The sequence below is a fragment of the Phasianus colchicus genome, chromosome 39 (genome assembly GCF_987193195.1).
Source record: "Phasianus colchicus chromosome 39, bPhaCol1.hap1.1, whole genome shotgun sequence".
Classification (NCBI taxonomy): domain Eukaryota; kingdom Metazoa; phylum Chordata; class Aves; order Galliformes; family Phasianidae; genus Phasianus; species Phasianus colchicus.
The window spans coordinates 827,090-848,188 of NC_143474.1; the positions used below are offsets into that span (position 1 = coordinate 827,090).

Sequence of the window (21,099 nt, forward strand, 5' to 3'; positions counted from 1 at the left end):
TGGGGTCAATGGGGGTCTATGGGGTCAGTGGGGTCTTTGGGGTTGGGTGCAGCCATTGGGGTCATTGGGGTCAATGGGGTTGATTAATGTCCTTGGGGTCACGGGGGTTAATGGGGTCATGGGGTCAATGGGGTCACTGGGGTCTTTGGGGTCAATGGGGATCATTGGGGTCGGGTGACGTCATTGGGGTCATGGGGTCATTGGGGTCAATGGGGGTCTATGGGGTTGATTAAAGTCATTGGGGTCATTGGGGTCATTGGGGTTATGGGGTCAATGGGGATCCTTGGGGTTGGGTGACGTCATTGGGGTCAATGGGGTCTATGGGGTCGATTAATGTCATTGGGGTCATCGGGGTCATGGGGTTATTGGGGTCAATGGGGGTCTATGGGGTCACGGGGATCATTGGGGTCTTTGGGGTCATTGGGGTCCTTGGGGTTGGGTGAAGTCATTGGGGTCATGGGGTCATTGGGGTCTTTGGGGTCTATGGGGTCAGTGGGGTCTTTGGGGTTGGGTGCAGCCATTGGGGTCATTGGGGTCAATGGGGTTGATTAATGTCCTTGGGGTCACGGGGGTTAATGGGGTCATGGGGTCAATAGGGTCTCTGGGGTCTTTGGGGTCAATGGGGATCATTGGGGTTGGGTGACGTCATTGGGGTCATGGGGTCATTGGGGTCAATGGGGGTCTATGGGGTTGATTAAAGTCATTGGGGTCATTGGGGTCATTGAGGTCATGGGGTCAATGGGGATCATTGGGGTCAGGTGATGTCATTGGGGTCACAGGGTCAATGGGGGTCAATAGGGCTGAGTGATGTCAATGGGGTCATTGGGGTCTTTGGGGTTGGGTGAAGGCACTGGGGTTATGGGGTCTTTGGGGATCATTGGGGTCGGGTGACATCATTGGTGTCATGGGGTCATTGGGGTCAATGGGGGTCTATGGGGTCACTGGGATCGTTGGGGTCTTTGGGTGCTGCCATTGGGGTCTTTGGGGTCATTGGGGTCTTTGGGGTTGGGTGACGTCATTGGGGTCATTGGGGTCACTGGGGTCTTTGGGGTTGATTAATGTCATTGGGGTCATTGGGGTCATGGGGTCAGTGGGGATCCTTGGGGTTGGGTGCAGCCATTGGGTTCAATGGGGTCATTGGGGTCAATGGGGTTGATTAATGTCCTTGGGGTCACGGGGGTTAATGGGGTCATAGGGTCAATAGGGTCACTGGGGTCTTTGGGGTCAATGGGGACCACTGGGGTTGGGTGACGTCATTGGGGTCATGGGGTCATTGGGGTCAATGGGGGTCTATGGGGTCACTGGGATCGTTGGGGTCTTTGGGTGCTGCCATTGGGGTCTTTGGGGTCATTGGGGTCTTTGGGGTTGGGTGACGTCATTGGGGTCATTGGGGTCACTGGGGTCTTTGGGGTTGATTAATGTCATTGGGGTCATTGGGGTCATGGGGTCAGTGGGGATCCTTGGGGTTGGGTGCAGCCATTGGGTTCAATGGGGTCATTGGGGTCAATGGGGTTGATTAATGTCCTTGGGGTCACGGGGGTTAATGGGGTCATAGGGTCAATAGGGTCACTGGGGTCTTTGGGGTCAATGGGGACCACTGGGGTTGGGTGACGTCATTGGGGTCATGGGGTCATTGGGGTCAATGGGGGTCTATGGGATCACTGGGATCGTTGGGGTCTTTGGGTGCTGCCATTGAGGTCTTTGGGGTCATTGGGGTCTTTGGGGTCGGGTGACATCATTAGGGTCATGGGATCAAAGAAGGGGGTCCCAGAGGTCAAAGGTCACCCCCTGCTGTCCCCGGCTGACCTCCGTGGGTCGGGATCCTCCACCCCCCAACGCAGATCCACCTCGCTCAGCCCCACGCCGTGTGGGGCAGCCATCGCCCGCAGCCTCGGCAGCGCCGCCCTCACCAGGGCGTCGCGCTCGGCCGCCATGTCGGCGAACGTGGACGACAGGAAGAGGCGGACGGTGCGCCAGCGCCTGCGCGGCACAGGCAATTAGAGGCAATTAGAGGCCATCGCAGGCAATTAGAGCCCGTTAGAGCTCGGTAGAGCCCATCAGAGCCCATTAGAGCTCGTTAGAGTGCATCAGATCCCATCAGATCCCATTAGAGCCCATCAGATCCCATCAGATCCCATTAGAGCTCGTTAGAGCTCGTTAGAGCGCATCAGATCCCATTAGAGCCCATTAGAGCTCGTTAGAGCCCATCAGATCCCCTTAGAGCCCATTAGAGCTCATTAGAGCCCACCAGATCCCATCAGATCCCATTAGAGCTCATTAGAGCCCACCAGATCCCATTAGAGCCCGTTAGAGCCCATCAGATCCCACCAGATCCCATTAGAGCTCATTAGAGCCCATTAGAGCCCATCAGATCCCATTAGAGCCCATCAGATCCCATTACAGCTCGTTAGAGCCCATCAGATCCCATTAGAGCCCATCAGATCCCATTAGAGCCCATTAGAGCTCATTAGAGCCCATCAGATCCCATTAGAGCCCATTAGAGCTCATTAGAGCGCATCAGATCCCATTAGAGCTCATTAGAGCCCACCAGATCCCATCAGATCCCATTAGAGCTCATTAGAGCCCACCAGATCCCATTAGAGCCCATTAGAGCCCATCAGATCCCATTAGAGCCCATTAGAGCTCATTAGAGTGCATCAGATCCCATCAGATCCCATTAGAGCCCATTGGAGCTCGTTAGAGCCCACCAGATCCCATCAGATAACATTAGAGCTCATTAGAGCCCATCAGATCCCATTAGAGCCCATCAGAGCTCATTAGAGCCCATCAAAGCCCATTAGAGCTCATTAGAGTGCATCAGATGCCATTAGAGCTCATTGGAGCTCGTTAGAGTGCATCAGATCCCATTAGAGTCCATTAGAGCTCGTTAGAGACCATCAGATCCTATTAGAGCCCATTGGAGCTCGTTAGAGCCCATCAGATCCCATTAGAGCCCATTAGAGCCTATTAGAGCTCGTTAGAGCCCACCAGATCCCATCAGATCCCATTAGAGCTCATTAGAGCCCATCAGATCCCATTAGAGCCCGTTAGAGCTCATTAGAGTGCATCAGATCCTACTAGAGCTCGTTAGAGCCCATCAGATCCCATTAGAGCCCATTAGAGCTCATTAGAGCCCACCAGATCCCATTAGAGCCCATTAGAGCTCATTAGAGCCCACCAGATCCCATTAGAGCCCATCAGATCCCATTAGAGCTCATTAGAGCTCATTAGAGTGCATCAGATCCCATCAGATCCCATTAGAGCTTGTATAGAACTCATTAGAGTGCATCAGATCCCATTAGAGCCCATCAGAGCTCATTAGAGCCCACCAGATCCCATTAGAGCCCATTAGAGCTCGTTAGAGCGCATCAGATCCCCTTAGAGATCATTAGAGCCTACCAGATCCCATTACAGCTCGTTAGAGCTCGTTAGAGCCCATCAGATCCCATCAGATCCCATTAGAGCTCATTAGAGTCCATCAGATCCCATTAGAGCCCATTAGAGCTCATTAGAGCTCATTAGAACTCGTTAGATCCCATCAGATCCTATCAGATCCCATTAGAGCCCGTTAGAGCGCATCAGATCCCACTGACCCCAATACCCCCATTGACCCCATAACCCCCAATGTCCCCATTGACCCCACTGACCCCCATGACCCCAAATGTCCCCAGTGACCCCATTGATCCCAATCACCCCATTGTCCCCACTGACTCCAATGACCTCAAATGTCACCCATGACCCCATTGTCCCCACTGCCCCCATTGATCCCAATGACCCCAATGACCCCATTGACCCCAAAGTCCCCACTGACCCCAATGTTCCCACTGACCCCATTGACCCCAAATATCCCCAGTGACCCCAAATGTCGCCACTGCCCCTAATGACCCCAATGTCCCCATTGATCCCATTGACCCCATTAACCCCACTGACCCCAAAATCCCCATTGACCCCAAATGTCCCCACTGACCCGCATTGACCCCATTGATCGCATTGACCCCATTGACCCCACTGACCCCAACAACCCCCATTGACCCCAATGACCCCATTGACCCCATAACCCCAAATGACCCCAATGACCCCATTGACCCCAATGACCCCATTGACCCCATAACCCCCACTGCCCCCATTGACCCCATTGACCCCACTGACCCCATTCACCCCACTGACCCCAATGCCCCAAATTGACCCCATAACCCCAAATGACCCCATTGATCCCATTGACCCCATTGAACTCCCTGACCCCATTGAGCCCAAATGTCCCCAATGACCCCATTGACCCCAATGACCCCATTCACACCATTGACCCCAAATGTCCCCACTGACCCCACTGACCCCAATGCCCCCCATTGACCCCATTGACCCCATAGATCCCCATTGACCCCAAATGTCCCCACTGACCCCAATGCCCCCCATTGATCCCATTGACCCCATTAACCCCACTGACCCCAACGACCCCCATTGACCCCAAAATCCCCATTGACCCCATAACCCCAAATGACCCATTTGACCCCAATGACACCAATGACCCCAATGCCTCCCATTGACCCCACTGACCCCATTAACCCCACTGACCCCAATGCCCCAAATTGACCCCATAACCCCAAATGACCCCATTGATCCCAATGACCCCATTGAACTCCAACGACCCCATTGAGCCCAAATGTCCCCACTGACCCCAATGAACCCATTGACCCCATTGACCCCATAACCCACAATGACCCCACTGCCCCCATTGACCCCAAAATCCCCATTGCCCCCACTGACCCCAATGACCCCAATGCCCCCCATTGATCCCAATAACCCCATTAACCCCACTGACCCCAATGCCCCAAATTGACCCCATAACCCCAAATGACCCCATTGATCCCATTGACCCCATTGCCCCCAAATGTCCCCACTGGCCCCACTGACCCCAATGCCCCCCATTGACCCCATTGACCCCAAATGTCCCCACTGACCCCACTGACCCCATTGACCCCACTGACCCCAATGACCCCCATTGACCCCATTGACCCCAAATGTCCCCACTGACCCCACTGACCCCATTGACCCCACTGCCCCCAATGACCCCATTGACCCCCATTGACCCCAAAATCCCCATTGACCCCAAATGTCCCCACTGACCCCATTGACCCCATTGACCCCACTGACCCCAACGACCCCCATTGACCCCAAAATCCCCATTGACCCCAAATGTCCCCACTGACCCCATTGATCCCATTGACCCCATTAACCCCACTGACCCCAATGCCCCAAATTGACCCCATAACCCCAAATGACCCCATTGATCCCGTTGACCCCATTGCTCCCAATGACCCCATTGTCCCCCCCTGACCCCACAGACCCCATAACCCCAATGCCCCCCATTGACCCCATTGACCCCAAATGTCCCCACTGACCCCACTGACCCCATTGATCCCATTGACCCCATTAACCCCACTGACCCCAATGCCCCAAATTGACCCCATAACCCCAAATGACCCCATTGATCCCATTGACCCCATTGACCCCACTGACCCCAACGACCCCCATTGACCCCAAAATCCCCATTGACCCCAAATGACCCCATTGACCCCAATGACCCCAATGACCCCATTGTCCCCCCTGACCCCACAGACCCCATAACCCCATTGATCCCATTGATCCCATTCCTCCCAGCTCCTCACCCAATCACAGGCAGCGGAGGGGGCGGAGCCAACCCCGTTTCCCGGGTTGGGGGCGGGGCGGTGGGCGGGGCCAAGCCGTAGTGAGCGGGGCCAGCCTCCACCTGAGCCAACATGGCTGCCGCGTCCCCTTCGGCCACGAACCTGATTGTGGGCGGGGTCAAAACCGGAAGTGGGTGTGGTCTTCACCACAAGCCACGCCCACTTCCGGTATTAGCCACGCCTCCCCCTCCCCCTTTGGGTTTGTTTTTAAAGCCCCGCCCACCTGAGCACTGATTCGTTGAAGCCGGCCAATAGGAAGCTGTCGCTGCGCGGCTCCCAGGGCACGCTGGGAAACGGGAGGGGGCGTGGCTTAACGACGGGGGGCGGGGCTTAGGGGTGTGGGCGGGATCTATGGGGTTATATGGGGTTATATGGGGTCTGTGGGGTCTCTATGGGGTCCGTGGGGCTCTATGGGGTCTCTATGGGGTCTGTGGGGTCTCTATGGGGTCCTATGGGTCTGCAGGTCTCTATGGGATCTGTGGGGCTTTATGGGGTCTCTATGGGGCTCTATGGGGTCTCTATGGGGTTTGTGGGGCTCTATGGGGTCCTATGGGGTCTGCAGGTCTCTATGGGGTCAGTGGGGTTCTATGGGGCTCTATGGGGTCTCTATGGGGCTCTGTGGGCTCTCTATGGGGTTTGTGGGGCTCTATGGGGTCCTATAGGGTCTGCAGGTCTCTATGGGATCTGTGGGGCTCTATGGGGTCTCTATGGGGCTCTATGGGGTCTCTGTGGGGTCTGTGGGGCGCTATTGGGCTTTATGGGATCTCTATGGGGTCTGTAGGGCATTAGGGGGTCTGTGGGGCTTTATAGGGTCTCTATGGGGCTCTATGGGGTCTCTATGGGGTCTGTGGAGCATTAGGGGTCTGTGGGGCTCTATAGGGTCTGTGGGGCACTATAGGGGTCTGTGGGGCTCTATGGGGTCTCTATGGGGCTCTACGGGGTCTCTATAGGGTCTGTGGGTCTCTATGGGGTCTGTAGGGCATTAGGGGGGTCTGTGAGGTTCTAGGGGGTTTGTGGGGCTTTATGGGGTCTCTATGGGACTCTATGGGGTCTCTATGGGGTCTGTGGGGCTCTATGGGGCTATATGGGGTCTCTGTGGGGTCTGTGGTCTCTATGGGATCTGTGGGGCACTATAGGGATCTCTATGGGGCTCTATAGGGTCTCTATGGGGTCTGTAGGGCATTAGGGGGTCTGTGAGATTCTATGAGGTCTCTATGGGGCTCTATAGGGGCTCTATGGGGTCTGTGGGGCTCTATGGGGTCCCTATGGGTCTCTACGGGGTCTCTATGGGGTCTGTAGGGCATTAGGGGGTCTATGAGGTTCTATGGGGTCTCTATGGGGCTCTATGGGGTCTCTATGGGGTCTGTGGAGCATTAGGGGGTCTGTGGGGCACTATAGGGGTCTGTGGGGCTCTATGGGGTCCCTATGGGTCTCTATGGGGTCTCTATGGGGTCTGTGGGTCTCTATGGGGTCTGTAGGGCATTAGGGGGTCTGTGAGGTTCTATGGGGTTTGTGGGGCTTTATGGGGTCTCTATGGGGCTCTACGGGGTCTCTATGGGGTCTGTGGGATCTCTGTGGGGTCTGTGGGGCGCTATTGGGCTTTATGGGGTCTCTATGGGGTCTGTGGGTCTCTATGGGATCTGTGGGGCACTATAGGGATCTCTATGGGGCTCTATAGGGTCTCTCTGGGGTCTGTAGGGCATTAGGGGGTCTGTGAGGTTCTATGGGGTTTGTGGGCTCTATGGGGTCTGTGGGGCTTTATAGGGTCTCTATGGGGCTCTATGGGGTCTCTATGGGGTCTCTATGGGGCTCTATGGGGCTTTATGGGGTCTCTATGGGGTCTGTGGGGCACTATAGGGATCTCTATGGGGCTCTATAGGGTCTCTATGGTGTCTGTAGGGCATTAGGGGGTCTGTGAGGTTCTATGGGGTTTGTAGGGCTCTATGGGGTCTGTGGGGGCACAATAGGGGTCTGTGGGGCTCTATGGGGTCTCTATGGGGTCTGGGGGTCTCTATGGGGTCTGTGAGGCTCTATGAGGTCTCTATGGGGCTCTATAGGGTCTCTATGGGGTCTGTAGGGCATTAGGGGGTCCGTGAGGTTCTATGGGGTTTGTGGGCTCTATGGGGTCTGTGGGGCTTTATGGGGTCTCTATGGGGCTCTATGGGGTCTCTTTGGGCTCTGTGGGGCTCTATGGGGTCTTTATGGGGTCTGTGGGGCACTATAGGGGTCTGTGGGTGTCTATGGGGCCTGTGGGGATCTATGGGGTCTCTATGGGGCTCTATGGGGTCTGTATGGGGTCTGTGGGGCACAATAGGGGTCTGTGGGGCTCTATGGGGTCTCTATGGGGTCTGGGGGTCTCTATGGGGTCTGTGAGGCTCTATGAGGTCTCTATGGGGCTCTATAGGGTCTCTATGGGGTCTGTAGGGCATTAGGGGGTCTGTGAGGTTCTATGGGGTCTGTGAGGTTCTATGGGGTTTCTGGGGCTCTATGGGGTCTCTATGGGGCTCTATGGGTCATTACAGGGTCTATGAGGCTCTATGGGGTCTGTGGGGCTCCATGGGGATCTGTGGGTCTCTGTGGGGTCTGTGGGGCACTACAGGGATCTCTATGGGGCTCTATAGGGTCTCTATGGTGTCTGTAGGGCATTAGGGGGTCTGTGAGGTTCTATGGGGTTTGTGGGCTCTATGGGGTCTGTGGGGCTTTATAGGGTCTCTATGGGGCTCTATGGGGTCTCTATGGGGTCTGTGGGGCTCTATGGGGCTTTATGGGGTCTCTATGGGGTCTGTGGGGCACTATAGGGATCTCTATGGGGCTCTATAGGGTCTCTATGGTGTCTGTAGGGCATTAGGGGGTCTGTGAGGTTCTATGGGGTCTGTGGGGCTTTATGGGGTCTCAATGGGGCTCTATGGGTTCTGTGGGTCTCTATGGGTTCTGTGGGGCTCTATGGGGTCTGTGGGGCACAATAGGGGTCTGTGGGTCTCTATGGGGTTTCTATGGGGCTCTATAGGCTCTTTATGGGGTCTGTGGGGCACTATAGGGGTCTGTGGGGCTCTATGGGGTTTCTATCTCGCTCTATAGGGACTCTATGGGGTCTGTGGGGGTCTATGGGGTTTTTATGGGGCTCTATAGGGTCTCTAGGGGGTCTGTGGGGCACTATAGGGGTCTGTGGGGCTCTATGGGGTCTCTATGGGGTTCTATGGGGCACTGTGGTGTGTTATGGGGTGTTATGGGATCTATGGGTCTCTGCAGGCTTCCATGGGGCGCTAGGAGGTCTCTATGGGTCTCTATGGGGTGCTATGGGTCTGTATGGGGCACTATGGGGCTCTATGGGGTCTCCATGGGGCTCTATGGGTCCCTATGGGGTTCTGTGGGTCTCTATGGGGCTCTATGGGGCGCTAAGGGTTTCTATGAGACTCTATGGGGCTCTATGGGGGTGTATACGTCTCTATGGGGCTCTATGGGGCTCTATGGGGCTCTATGGGGCGCTATGGGTCTCTATGGGTCTCTATGGGGCTTTATGGGGCTCTATGGGGCGCTATGGGTCTCTATGGGCTCTATGGGGCTCTATGGGGATCTATGGGATCTGAGGGGCTCTATGGGGATCTATGGGTCCCTATGGGTCCCTATGGGTCTCTATGGGACTCTATGGGTCTCTATGGGGCTCTATGGGGCTCTATGGGGATCTATGGGGCTCTAGGGGTCCCTATGGGTCTCTTTGGGGTCTCTATGGGGCTCTGTGGGTTTCTATGGGGCTCTATGGGGTCCTATGGGTCTTTATGGGGTCTCTATGGGGCTCTATGGGGATCTATGGGGATCTATGGGGCACTATGGGGAGCTATGGGTCTCTATGAGGTCTCTATGGGGCTCTGTGGGGCTCTGTGGGGTTTCTATGGTTGTCTATGGTTCTCTATGGGTCTCTATGGGGTTCCCGTGGGTCTCTATGGGGTCTCTATGGGGTTTCTATGGGGCTCTATGGAGACTCTATGGGGTCTATGGGTCTCTATGGGGCCTCTATGGGGCTCTGTGGGGTTTTGTGGGGCTCTATGGGGTCCCTATTGGTCCTTATGGGTCTTTATGGGGCTCTATGGGGCTCTGTGGGGTCTATGGGGTTTCTATGGGGCTCTATGGGGTCACTATGGGGCTTTATGGGGTCTCTATGGGGATCCGTGGGGTTTCTATGGGGCTCTATGAGGATCTATGGGGCACTATGGGGAGATATGGGTTTCTATGGGGTCTCCATGGGTCTCTATGGGCTTTCTATGGGGTTCTATGGGTCTCTATGGGGCACTATGGGGTCACTATGGAATTTCTATGGGTCCCTATGGGTCCCTATGGGTCTCTGTGGGTCCTTATGGGTCTCTATAGGGCTCTATGGGGTCTGTATGGGGCTCTATGAGGACTATGGGGCTCTAGGGGTCCCTATTGGTCCTTATGGGTCTCTATGGGGTCTCTATGGGGATCTATGGGGTCTCTATGGGTCTCTATGGGGTTCTATGGGGTCTCTATGGGGCTCTATGGGGTAACTATGGGGTTTCTATGGGGCTCTATGGGGTCCTATGGGTCTTTATGGGGTCTCTATGGGGCTCTGTGGGGCTCTATGGGGTTTCTATGGTTCTCTATGGGGCTCTATGGAGTCTCTATAGGGTCACTATGCGTCTCTATGGGGTCTCTATGGGGATCCGTGGGGTTTCTATGGGGCTCTATGAGGATCTATGGGGCACTATGGGGAGATATGGGTTTCTATGGGGGCTCTATGGGGCTCTATGGGGTCTATGGGTCTCTATGGGGTTTCTATGGGGTCTCTATGGGGCTCTAGGGGTCCCTATTGGTCCTTATGGGTCTCTATGGGGTCTCTATGGGGTCTCTATGGGGCTCTATGGGGTAACTATGGGGTTTCTGTGGTACTCTATGCGTCTCTATGGGGTCTCTGTGGGTATCTGTGGGGTTCCCATGGGTCTCTATGGGGTTTCTATGGGGCTCTGTGGGGATCTATGGGTCTCTATGGGGTCCCTATGGGGCTCTATGGGGCTCTATGGGGCTCTAAGGGGTTTCTATGGGGCTCTGTGGGGCTCTGTGGGGCTCTGTGGGGTCTCTATGGGGTCACTATGGGGCTGTATGGGGCTCTGTGGGGATCTGTGGGGCTCTATGGGGTTTTATGGGGTTCTATGGGGCTCTATGGGGTCTCTATGGGGCTCTGTGGGGTTTCTATGATTCTCTATGGGTCTCTATGGGTCTCTATGGGGTTTCTATGGGGCTCTATGGAGTCTCTATGGGGTCTATGGGGCTCTATGGGTCTCTATGGGGCCTCTATGGGGCTCTGTGGGGTTTTGTGGGGCTCTATGGGGTCCCTATTGGTCCTTATGGGTCTTTATGGGGCTCTATGGGTCTCTATGGGGCGCTATGGGGCTGTATGAGGCTCTATGGGTCTCTATGGGGCGCTATGGGGCGCAGTGGGGCTCACGCTGTGGGTCGGGCGGTGACAACAACGAAGGTGATGCTGTGGGTCCGACGGCTGCGCAGGAAGCGGAGCGGCTCCATTATGTTGGGGGGCGGAAGTGTGGGGCAGAGCAGCAGCAGCACCGATACCTGGGGGGGGGGCAGTGGGGTCAATGGGGGAAATGGGGGCAATGGGGGAAATAGGGGCAATGGGGGCAATGGGGACAATGGGGTCAATAGGGTGAATTGAAGACCATGGGGTCAATGGGGTCAATGGGAGCTTTGGAGTCAATGGGGGCATTGGGGACATTGGGGTCAATGGGGTCAGTGGGGGCATTGGGGGCAATGGGGGCAATGGGGGCATTGGGGGCAATGGGGGGAATGGGGGAAATGGGGGCATTGGGGGCAATGGGGGCAATGGGGGCAATGGGGGCAATGGGGGCAATGGGGGAAATGGGGGCAATGGGGGCAATGGGGGCATTGGGGGCAATGGGGGCAATGGGGGCAATGGGGGCATTGGGGGCAATGGGGGCAATGGGGGCAATGGGGGCAATGGGGGAAATGGGGGAAATGGGGGCAATGGGGGCAATGGGGGCAATGGGGGAAATGGGGGCAATGGGGGCAATGGGGGCAATGGGGGAAATGGGGGCAATGGGGGCAATGGGGGCAATGGGGGCATTGGGGGCAATGGGGGCAATGGGGGCAATGGGGGCATTGGGGGCAATGGGGGCAATGGGGGCAATGGGGGCAATGGGGGAAATGGGGGAAATGGGGGCAATGGGGGCAATGGGGGCAATGGGGGAAATGGGGGCAATGGGGGCAATGGGGGCAATGGGGGAAATGGGGGCAATGGGGGCAATGGGGGAAATGGGGGAAATGGGGGAAATGGGGGAAATGGGGGCAATGGGGACTTTGGGGTCAGTGGGGGCAGTGGGGGCTTGGGGACAATGGGGACATTGGGGTCAATGGGGTCAATTGGGGTCAATTGGGGCCAGTGGGGTCAGTGGGGTCAGTGGGGTTTTGGGGTCAGTGGGGTCAATGGGATCAATGGGGTCAACGGGGATCAATGGGGTCAATGGGGACATTGGGGTCAATGGGGTCAGTGGGGTCAATGGGGACAATGGGGGCTTTGGGGTCAGTGGGGGCTTCAGGGTCAATGGGGTCAATGGGAGTTTTGGGGTCAATGGGGACAATGGGGTCCATGGGGTCATTGGGGTCAATGGGGGCTTTGGGGTCAGTGGGGGCAGTGGGGACAATGGGGGGCAATGGGGACTTTGGGATCAATGGGGTCTATGAGGTCAATGGGGTCAATGGGAGCTTTGGGATCAATGGGGTCAATGGGGGCTTTGAGGTCAGTGGGGGCAATGGAGGCTTTGGGGACATTGGGGTCTATGGGGACAATGGGGGCTTTGGGGTCAATAGGGTCAATGGGGTCAACGGGGTCAGTGGGGACATTGGGGTCAATGGGGTCAATGGGGTCAATAGGGGACATCAGGTCAATGGGGTCAATGGCAACACTGGGGTGAAAGGGGCTCAATAGGGTCAGTGGGGTCAATGGGGGCTTTGGGGCCAATGGGATCAATGGGGTCAATGGGGTCAGTGGAGTCTTGGGGTCAATGGGGATCAATGGGGTCAATGCGGTTTTGGGGTCAATAGGGTCAACGGGGATCATTGGGGTCAATGTGGACATTGGGGACAATGGGGTCAGTAGGGTTAATGGGATCAATGGGGTCAATGGGATCATTGGGGTCAATGGGGACATTGGGGTCAATGGGGACAATGGGGTCATTGGGGTCAATGGGGACAATGGGGGCTTTGGGGTCAGTGGGGGCTTCAGGGTCAATGGGGTCAATGGGGACAATGGGGGCTTTGGGGTCAGTGGGGGCTTCAGGGTCAATGGGGTCAATGGGGACAATGGGGGCTTTGGGGTCAGTGGGGGCTTCAGGGTCAATGGGGTCAATGGGAGTTTTGGGGTCAATGGGGTCAATGTGGTCAATGGGGTCAATGGGGTCAATGGGGACTTTGGGGTCAATGCGGACATTGGGGACAATGGGGTCTATGGGGCAATGGGATCAATGGGGTCAATGGGGTCAATGGGGATCAATGGGGTCAATGGGGTCAGTGGAGTTTTGGGGTTAGTGGGATCAATGGAGATCAATGGGGTCAAGGAGGTTTTGGGGTCAATGGGGTCAACTGGGGTCAACTGGGGTCAATGGGGTCAATGGGGTCAGTGGGGTCAGTGGGATCAATGGGGTTTTGGGGTCAACGGGGATCCATGGGGTCAATGGGATCAGTGGGGATCAATGGGGTCAATGGGATCATTGGGGTCAATGGAGTTATGGGGTCAATGGGGACAATGGGGTCAATGGGGATCAATGGGGTTTTGGGGTCAATGGGATCAATGGGGTCAGTGGAGTTTTGGGGTCAATGGGGATCAATGGGGTCAATGGGGATCAATGGGGTCAATGCGGTTTTGGGGTCAATAGGGTCAACGGGGATCATTGGGGTCAATGTGGACATTGGGGACAATGGGGTCAGTAGGGTTAATGGGATCAATGGGGTCAATGGGATCATTGGGGTCATTGGGGTCAATTGGGGTCAATTGGGGCCAGTGGGGTCAGTGGGGTTTTGGGGTCAGTGGGGTCAATGGGGTCAATGGGGTCAATGGGGACATTGGGGTCAATGGGGTCAATGGGGTCAATGGGGTTTTGGGGTTTTGGGGTCAATGGTGTCAATGGGGTTTTGGGATCACTGGGATCACTGGGGTCAATGGGGTCAATGGGGATCAATGGGGATCAATGGGGTCAATTGGGATCAATGGGGTCAATGGGGTCAATGGGGATCAATGGGATCAATGGGGTCAATGGGGTTTTGGGGTCAATGGGGTCAATGGGATCAATGGGGTCATTGGGGTTTTGGGATCAATGGGGCACAGATGGGACAAGTGGGCGCCGCCATCTTGGCCACCCACATGACCCGGGGGGGGGGGGGGGGGGGGTCATCTGTGTTCATCACGTGATCAGCGAGGTCACGTGACCCCTCCCCCACCTCCCTCCCGCTCTCCACCAGCTCCCAGATGACGTCGCTCGCGTCGCCGCCATCTTCCATCGCCTGCAACGGGAGGGGGCGGGGCCAAACGCGAGCCACGCCCCTTTCCACCTTAACCCCGCCCACTTCCGTCCCCAAGCCCCGCCCCTTCCTCCTTAACCCCGCCCACTTCTGCATTCAAGCCAGGCCCAGCCTTATCCAAGCCCAGCCCGGCACTTAAGCCCCGCCCCCTCCGCTCCTAAGCCCCGCCCAATTCATTTAGCCACGCCCCTCACTCATTGCCACGCCCCCTTGTCACCTAGCCCCGCCCACTTGACCCCTTAAAGCCACGCCCCTCCTCCTTATACCAATGCTCTGCGTTTAAGCCACGCCCCTCTGCTCCGTAGCCCCGCCCCTTCACTTAAGCCACGCCCCCCTCCGGTCTATAGCCACGCCCCTCCTTTAAGCCACGCCCCCTCGGTCTTGTAGCCCCACCCCTTCATTTAAGCCTCATCCCTTCAGTTAAGCCACGCCCCCTCCGCTGTGTAGCCACGCCCCCTCCTGCCACTAAGCCCCGCCCTTCCGGTTAAACCACGCCCCCGTGGCCTATAGCCCCGCCCCTTCGCTTAAGCCACGCCCCCGTCCGTAGCCCCGCCCTTTCGGTTTAGCCACGCCCTCCAGCCCTGTAGCCCCGCCCCTTTAGTGAAGCCACGCCCCCTCTGTCCTGTAATCCCGTTCTTTCCGTTAAGCCCCGCCCCTCCACTCTGTAGCCCCGCCCCTTCGTTTAAGCCACGCCCCCTTGCCCCCCGTATCACCGCCCACTTCATTTAAGCCACGCCCCACCCCGAGGCCCCGCCCACTTTTCATTAAGCCACGCCCCTCCTCATCTCCCAGCTTCAATGATTTAAGCCCCGCCCCCTTTTCCCTTAGCCCCGCCCACCTTTAAGCCCCGCCCCTTTCCCCGTATCCAAGTTTAAACCGATAAGCCACGCCCACTCCCTTCAAGCCACGCCCCCTCCCTTCAAACCACGCCCACCCTTTAAGCCCCGCCCCCAATACATGAAACCCCGCCCCCCTTCTACTTAACCCAGCCCACTTCCTCCTTTGACCCCGCCCCCTCGAAGCCCCGCCCCCTCGAAGCCCCGCCCCCTCACCTCCATTTGCTGCCGCAGGCCTCGCACCGCCCCCAGGAGCCCCATTGGTCCGAGGGGCGGAAGGGGCGGGGCTACGGTTCGGTCCCTCCCACACAGGCGAAGCTCCGCCCCTAAAGCCAGGCTCCGCCCCAGCAGCGCCACCAGCGCCATCGCATCTTTCGTCTGCAATTAGAGGCTAATTAGAGCCGGGATTAATTAGTCCATAGGGACCCATAGAGACCCATAGGGGCCCATAGAGACACAGAGACCCATAGAGACCCATAGGGACCCATAGGGACCCATAGAGATCCCATAAAGCCCCATAGGACCCCATAGAAACCCCATAACACCCCATAGCACCCCATAGGACCCCATAGAGACCCCATAAGGACCCCATAAGACACCATAGGACCCCATAGAGACCCATAGAGACCCTATAAGAACCCATAGAGACGCATAGAGACCCATAGAGACCCCATAAAACCCCATAGAGACCCATAGAGACCCATAGAGACCCCATAGAGACCCCATAAAACCCCATAGAAACCCACAGGACCCCATAGAGACCCCATAGGAACCCCATAACACTCCATAGAGACCCATAGAGACCCCATAAAACCCCATAGAGACCAATAGGGACCCATAGGACACAACAAGACCCCATAGAGACCCATAGAGATCCCATAAAGACCCCATAGGGACCCCATAGGGACCCTATAGGGACCCATACAGATCCATAGAGACCCAATAGAGACCCCATAAAACCCCATAGCAACCCATAGAGACCCCATAACACCCCATAGAGACCCACAAGACCCCATAGAGATCCATAGAGACCCATGGAGACCCATAGAGACTCATACAACCCCATAAGGACCCACAGAGACCCATAGGGACCCACAGAGACCCATAGAGACCCCATAGAGACCCCAAGACCCCTACGACCCCATAGAGACCCATAGAGACCCCATAACACCGCATTGAGACCAATAGGGACCCATAGCACACAACAAGACCCCATAGAGACCCATAGAGACCCATTGAGACCCCATAGGAACCCATAGAAACCCATAGAGACCCATAGGACCCCAAAGGACCCCAAAGGACCCCATAGAGACCCATAGAGACCCCATTAAACCCCATAGAGACCCATAGGACCCCATAGAGACCCCATAGAGACCCCTAAGACCCCCTACGACCCCATAGAGACCCATAGAGACCCATAGGACCCCATAGAGTCCCATACAACCCCATAAGGGCCCACAGAGACCCAAAGGGACCCATAGAGACCCTATAAAACCCGATAGAGACCCCATAACACCCCATAGAAACCCACAGGACACCATAGAGACCCCATAGGAACCCCATAACACTCCATAGAGACCCATAGAGACCCCATAAAACCCCATACAGACCCATAGGGACCCATAGGACACAACAAGACCCCATAGAGACCCATAAAGACCCACAGAGATCCCATAAAGACCCCATAGGGACCCCATAGGGACCCCTAAGACCCCCTACAACCCCATAGAGACCCATAGAGACCCCATAACACCCCATTGAGACCCCATAAGACCCCAAAGGACCCCATAACACCGCATACAGACCCCATAGAGACCCATAGGACCCTATACAGACCCCATAAGACCCCATAGGGACCCATAGGACCCCATAACACCCCATAGGGACCCATAAGACCCCATAGAGACCCATAGAGCCCCATAGAACCACATAGGGACCCATAGGACCCCATAGGACCCAATAGGACCCCGTAACACCCCATAGGACCCCATAAGACCCCATAAGACCCCATAGGACCCCATAGGACCCCATAGGACCCCATAAGACCCCATAGAGACCCATAGAGAACCATAGGGACTCATAGAGACCCATAGAGACCCAATCGAGACACCTAAGACCCCATAGGACCCCATAGGACCCCATAACACCCCATAGGGACCCATAAGACCCCATAGAGCCCCATAGAGCCACATAGAGCCACATAAGGACCCATAGGACCCCATAGGACCCAATAGGACCCCGTAACACCCCATAGGACCCCCCAAAACCCCATAGGACCCCATAGAGACCCATAAGACCCCATAGAGCCCCATAGAGCCACATAGAGCCACATAAGGACCCATAGGACCCCATAGGACCCAATAGGACCCCGTAACAACCCATAGGACCCCCCAAAACCCCATAGGACCCCATAGAGACCCATAAGACCCCATAGAGACCCCATAAGACCCCATAGAAACCCCATAGAGACCCATTGAGACCCCTAGGATCCCATAGGACCCCATAGGACCCCATAGAGACCCCTAGGATCCCATAGGACCCCATAGGACCCCATAACACCCCATAGAAACCCCATAGAGACCCCATAGAGACCCCATAAGACCCCATAAGCCCCCATAAGACCCCATAAGACCCCATAAGACCCCATAGGACCCCATAGGACCCCATAAGACCCCATAAGACCCCATAGGACCCCATAGGACCCGATAGAGACCTATAGGACCCCATAACACCCCATAGGACCCCATAACACCCCATAGAGACCCATAAGAACCCATAAGATCCCATAAAAGCCCATAGAGACCCATTGAGACCCCTAGGATCCCATAGGACCCCATAGGACCTCATAGAGGCCCATAGGACCCCATAACACCCCATAGGACCCCATAACACCCCGTAGAAACCCCATAGAGACCCCATAAGACCCCATAAGACCCCATAAGACCCCATAGAGACCCATAGAGCCCCATAGAACCACATAGGGACCCATAGGACCCCATAGGACCCAATAGGACCCCGTAACACCCCATAGGACCCCATAGGACCCCATAACACCCCATAAGACCCCACAAAACCCCATAGGACCGCATAACACCCCATAGAAACCCCATAAGACCCCATAAGGGACCCCATAGGACCCCATCGGACCCCATAGGACCCCATAGGACCCCCAGCACCTTCCTGCCCCCCCCCGGCGCTACGAGGATCCATGGGGCGGCGGGGATTTGGGGCAGAGCTGCAGCCGCTTGTAGGGCCCCATAGAGACCCATAGGGACCCATAGAGACCCATAGAGACCCATAGAGACCCATAGAGACCCATAGAGACCCATAGGGACCCATAGAGACCCATAGAGACCCATAGGGACCCATAGAGACCCATAGGGACCCATAGGGACCCATAGGGACACATAGAGACCCATAGAGACCCCTAAGACCCCATAGAAACCCCACAACAGCCCATAGAGACCCAAAGGACCCCATAAGACCCCATAGAGACCCCATAGGACCCCACAAGACCCCATAGGACCACATAGAGACCCCACAAAACCCCATAGAGACCCATAGTGCCCCATAGAGACCCATAGAGACCCATACAGACCCATAGAAACCGCTAGGATCCCATAGGACCCCATAGGACCTCATAGAGGCCCATAGGACCCCATAACACCCCATAGAGACCCCATAAGACCCCATAGGACCCCATAAGACCCCATAGGCCCCCCCAAAACCCCATAAGACCCCATAGGACCCCATAGGACCCCCAGCACCTTCCTGCCCCCCCCCGGCGCTACGAGGATCCATGGGGCGGCGGGGATTTGGGGCAGAGCTGCAGCCGCTTGTAGGGCCGCTGTGTTCAGCGCCTCCAGCAGCGCCGCCGGGGGCTTAACGAACCTGCGGCGTTAATTAGCGCGTTAATTAGCTGCCTCATCAGCTGCCTCATCAGCTCCTTCATCTGCTCGTTCATCAGCTCATTAATGAGCTGCTTCATTAAGGCAGCCTGCAGCTCCTCCCTCCATGCCTCCCCCCCCCCCCCCCTTCATCAGCTCGTTAACGGCTGTTAATTAGCGACCTGCCTGCGTTAATTACCCTCATCTGCCTTCATTGCCCCTGTTAATTAGCGCAGCTCACTCATTAGGCTAGTAATTCTTTCCTTAATTAACCCTGTCAGTCATTACCCGTCCTCATTAATTACCCCCATCCACGTTAATTGCCCCCGTTAATTAGCACGGTTCACTAATTAAGCTATTAATTCTCCTCTTAATTAACGCCATCAGTCATTACCCATCCTCATTAATTACCCCCATCCACATTAATTGCCCCCGTTAATTAGCACAGTTCACTAATTAAGTCATTAATTCTCCACTTAATTAACACCATCAGTCATTAGCTGTCCGCATTAATTACTCCCACCCGCGTTAATTACCCCCATTAATTAGCACAGCTCACTAATTGGGCTAGTAATTCTTTCCTTAATTAACGCCATAAGTCATTACCCGTCCTCATTAATTACCCACATTAATTAGCACAGCTCACTAATTAAGCTATTAATTCTCCCCTTAATGAACGCCATCAGTCATTACCCATCCTCATTAATTACCCCCATCCACATTAATTATCCCCGTGAATTAGCACAGCTCACTAATTAAGTCATTAATTCTCCACTTAATTAACACCATGAGTCATTACCAGTCCACATTAATTACCCCCACCCGCGTTAATTATCCCCATTAATTAGCTCAGCTCACTAATTAAGTTAGTCATTCTCCCCTTAATGAACGCCATCAGTCATTACCCATCCTCATTAATTACCCCCATCCACATTAATTGCCCCCGTTAATTAGCACAGTTCACTAATTAAGTCATTAATTCTCCACTTAATTAATCCCATGAGTCATTAGCCGTTCTCATTAATTACCCCCACCCGTGTTAATTGCCCCCGTTAATTAGCACAGCTCACTAATTAGGCTAGTAATTCTTTCCTTAATTAACCCCATGAGTCATTAGCCATCCTCATTAATTACCCCCACCCGCGTTAATTGCCCCCATTAATTAGCACAGCTCATTAATTAGGCTAGCAATCCTCCCCTTAATTAACCCCATCAATCATTAGCCATCCTCATTAATTACCCACATTAATTAGCACAGCTCACTAATGAAGTTAGTCATTCTCCACTTAATTAACGCCATCAGTCATTACCCATCCTCATTAATTACCCCCATTCACATTAATTATCCCCGTTAATTAGCACAGCCCGTTAATTAAGCTATCAGTTCACCCCTTAATTAATCCCGCCCACGTTAATTACCCCTCATTCCCCATTAATTAGCTCAGCTCATTAATTAACCTATTAAGTCCTTAATTAACCCCATTAGCTCGCCTATTAACTCCCGTCTTAATTACGCATTAATTACCACATTAATTACACCCGTGCGCATTAATTGCCCCCATTAATTAGCACAGCCCATTAACCAACCTTAATTAACCCCTAACGAGTCGTCACCCATCTGCATTTATTACCCCATCATTAATTACCCCGTTAATTAGCACAGCCCGCTAATTAAGCTACTAATCCACCCTTTAATTAACCTGCTGAGGCCATTAGCTAATTAACCCCACCCTTAATTAACTCGTCGCCCAGCCACGTTAATTACCCCAATCCCCCATTAATTAGCTCGGCTCATTAGCTAACCTATTAAGCCCTTAATTAACCACATCAGTCGTCGCCCATCTGCATTAATTACCCCGTCCCCATTAATTAGCACAGCCTATTAACTCCCTCGTTAATTAACCCCATGACTTAATTGCTTTTCCACGTTAATTACCCCCACCCCCATTAATTGCCCCATTAACGGCTTCAATCTCCATTAATAACCCCGATCCTAATTAATTACTCCCGATTTATTACACTAATTACCCTTAATTACCCTGCCCCTATTAATTAAGCCGTTAATTGACACCCCAGCCACACTCATACCCATTAATTACCCACCTT

General features: G+C 54.9%; 1 protein-coding gene across 2 annotated transcripts in view; it reads right to left on the bottom strand.

Annotated features, from left to right (window-relative positions):
• The window catches only part of LOC116240110 (telomerase protein component 1-like), a 152,250-nt gene extending 133,741 nt beyond the window's left edge, over positions 1-18,509 (bottom strand). The window contains exons 1-7 of one of the 2 annotated variants that reach the window (XM_090130174.1): positions 18,283-18,499; positions 15,323-15,484; positions 14,190-14,252; positions 11,167-11,291; positions 5,929-5,991; positions 5,667-5,807; positions 1,807-1,980 (exon numbers count right to left, since the gene is read on the bottom strand). In XM_090130174.1, coding sequence (XP_089986300.1) covers positions 1,807-1,980; positions 5,667-5,807; positions 5,929-5,991; positions 11,167-11,291; positions 14,190-14,252; positions 15,323-15,484; positions 18,283-18,495 — 941 coding nt within the window. In that variant the 5' untranslated portion in view covers positions 18,496-18,499. Of the gene's footprint in view, positions 1-1,806; positions 1,981-5,666; positions 5,808-5,928; positions 5,992-11,166; positions 11,292-14,189; positions 14,253-15,322; positions 15,485-18,282 lie in introns of both variants that reach the window. The other variant, XM_090130175.1, reaches the window with a different exon arrangement.
• Between the last annotated feature and the right edge of the window lie 2,590 nt (positions 18,510-21,099).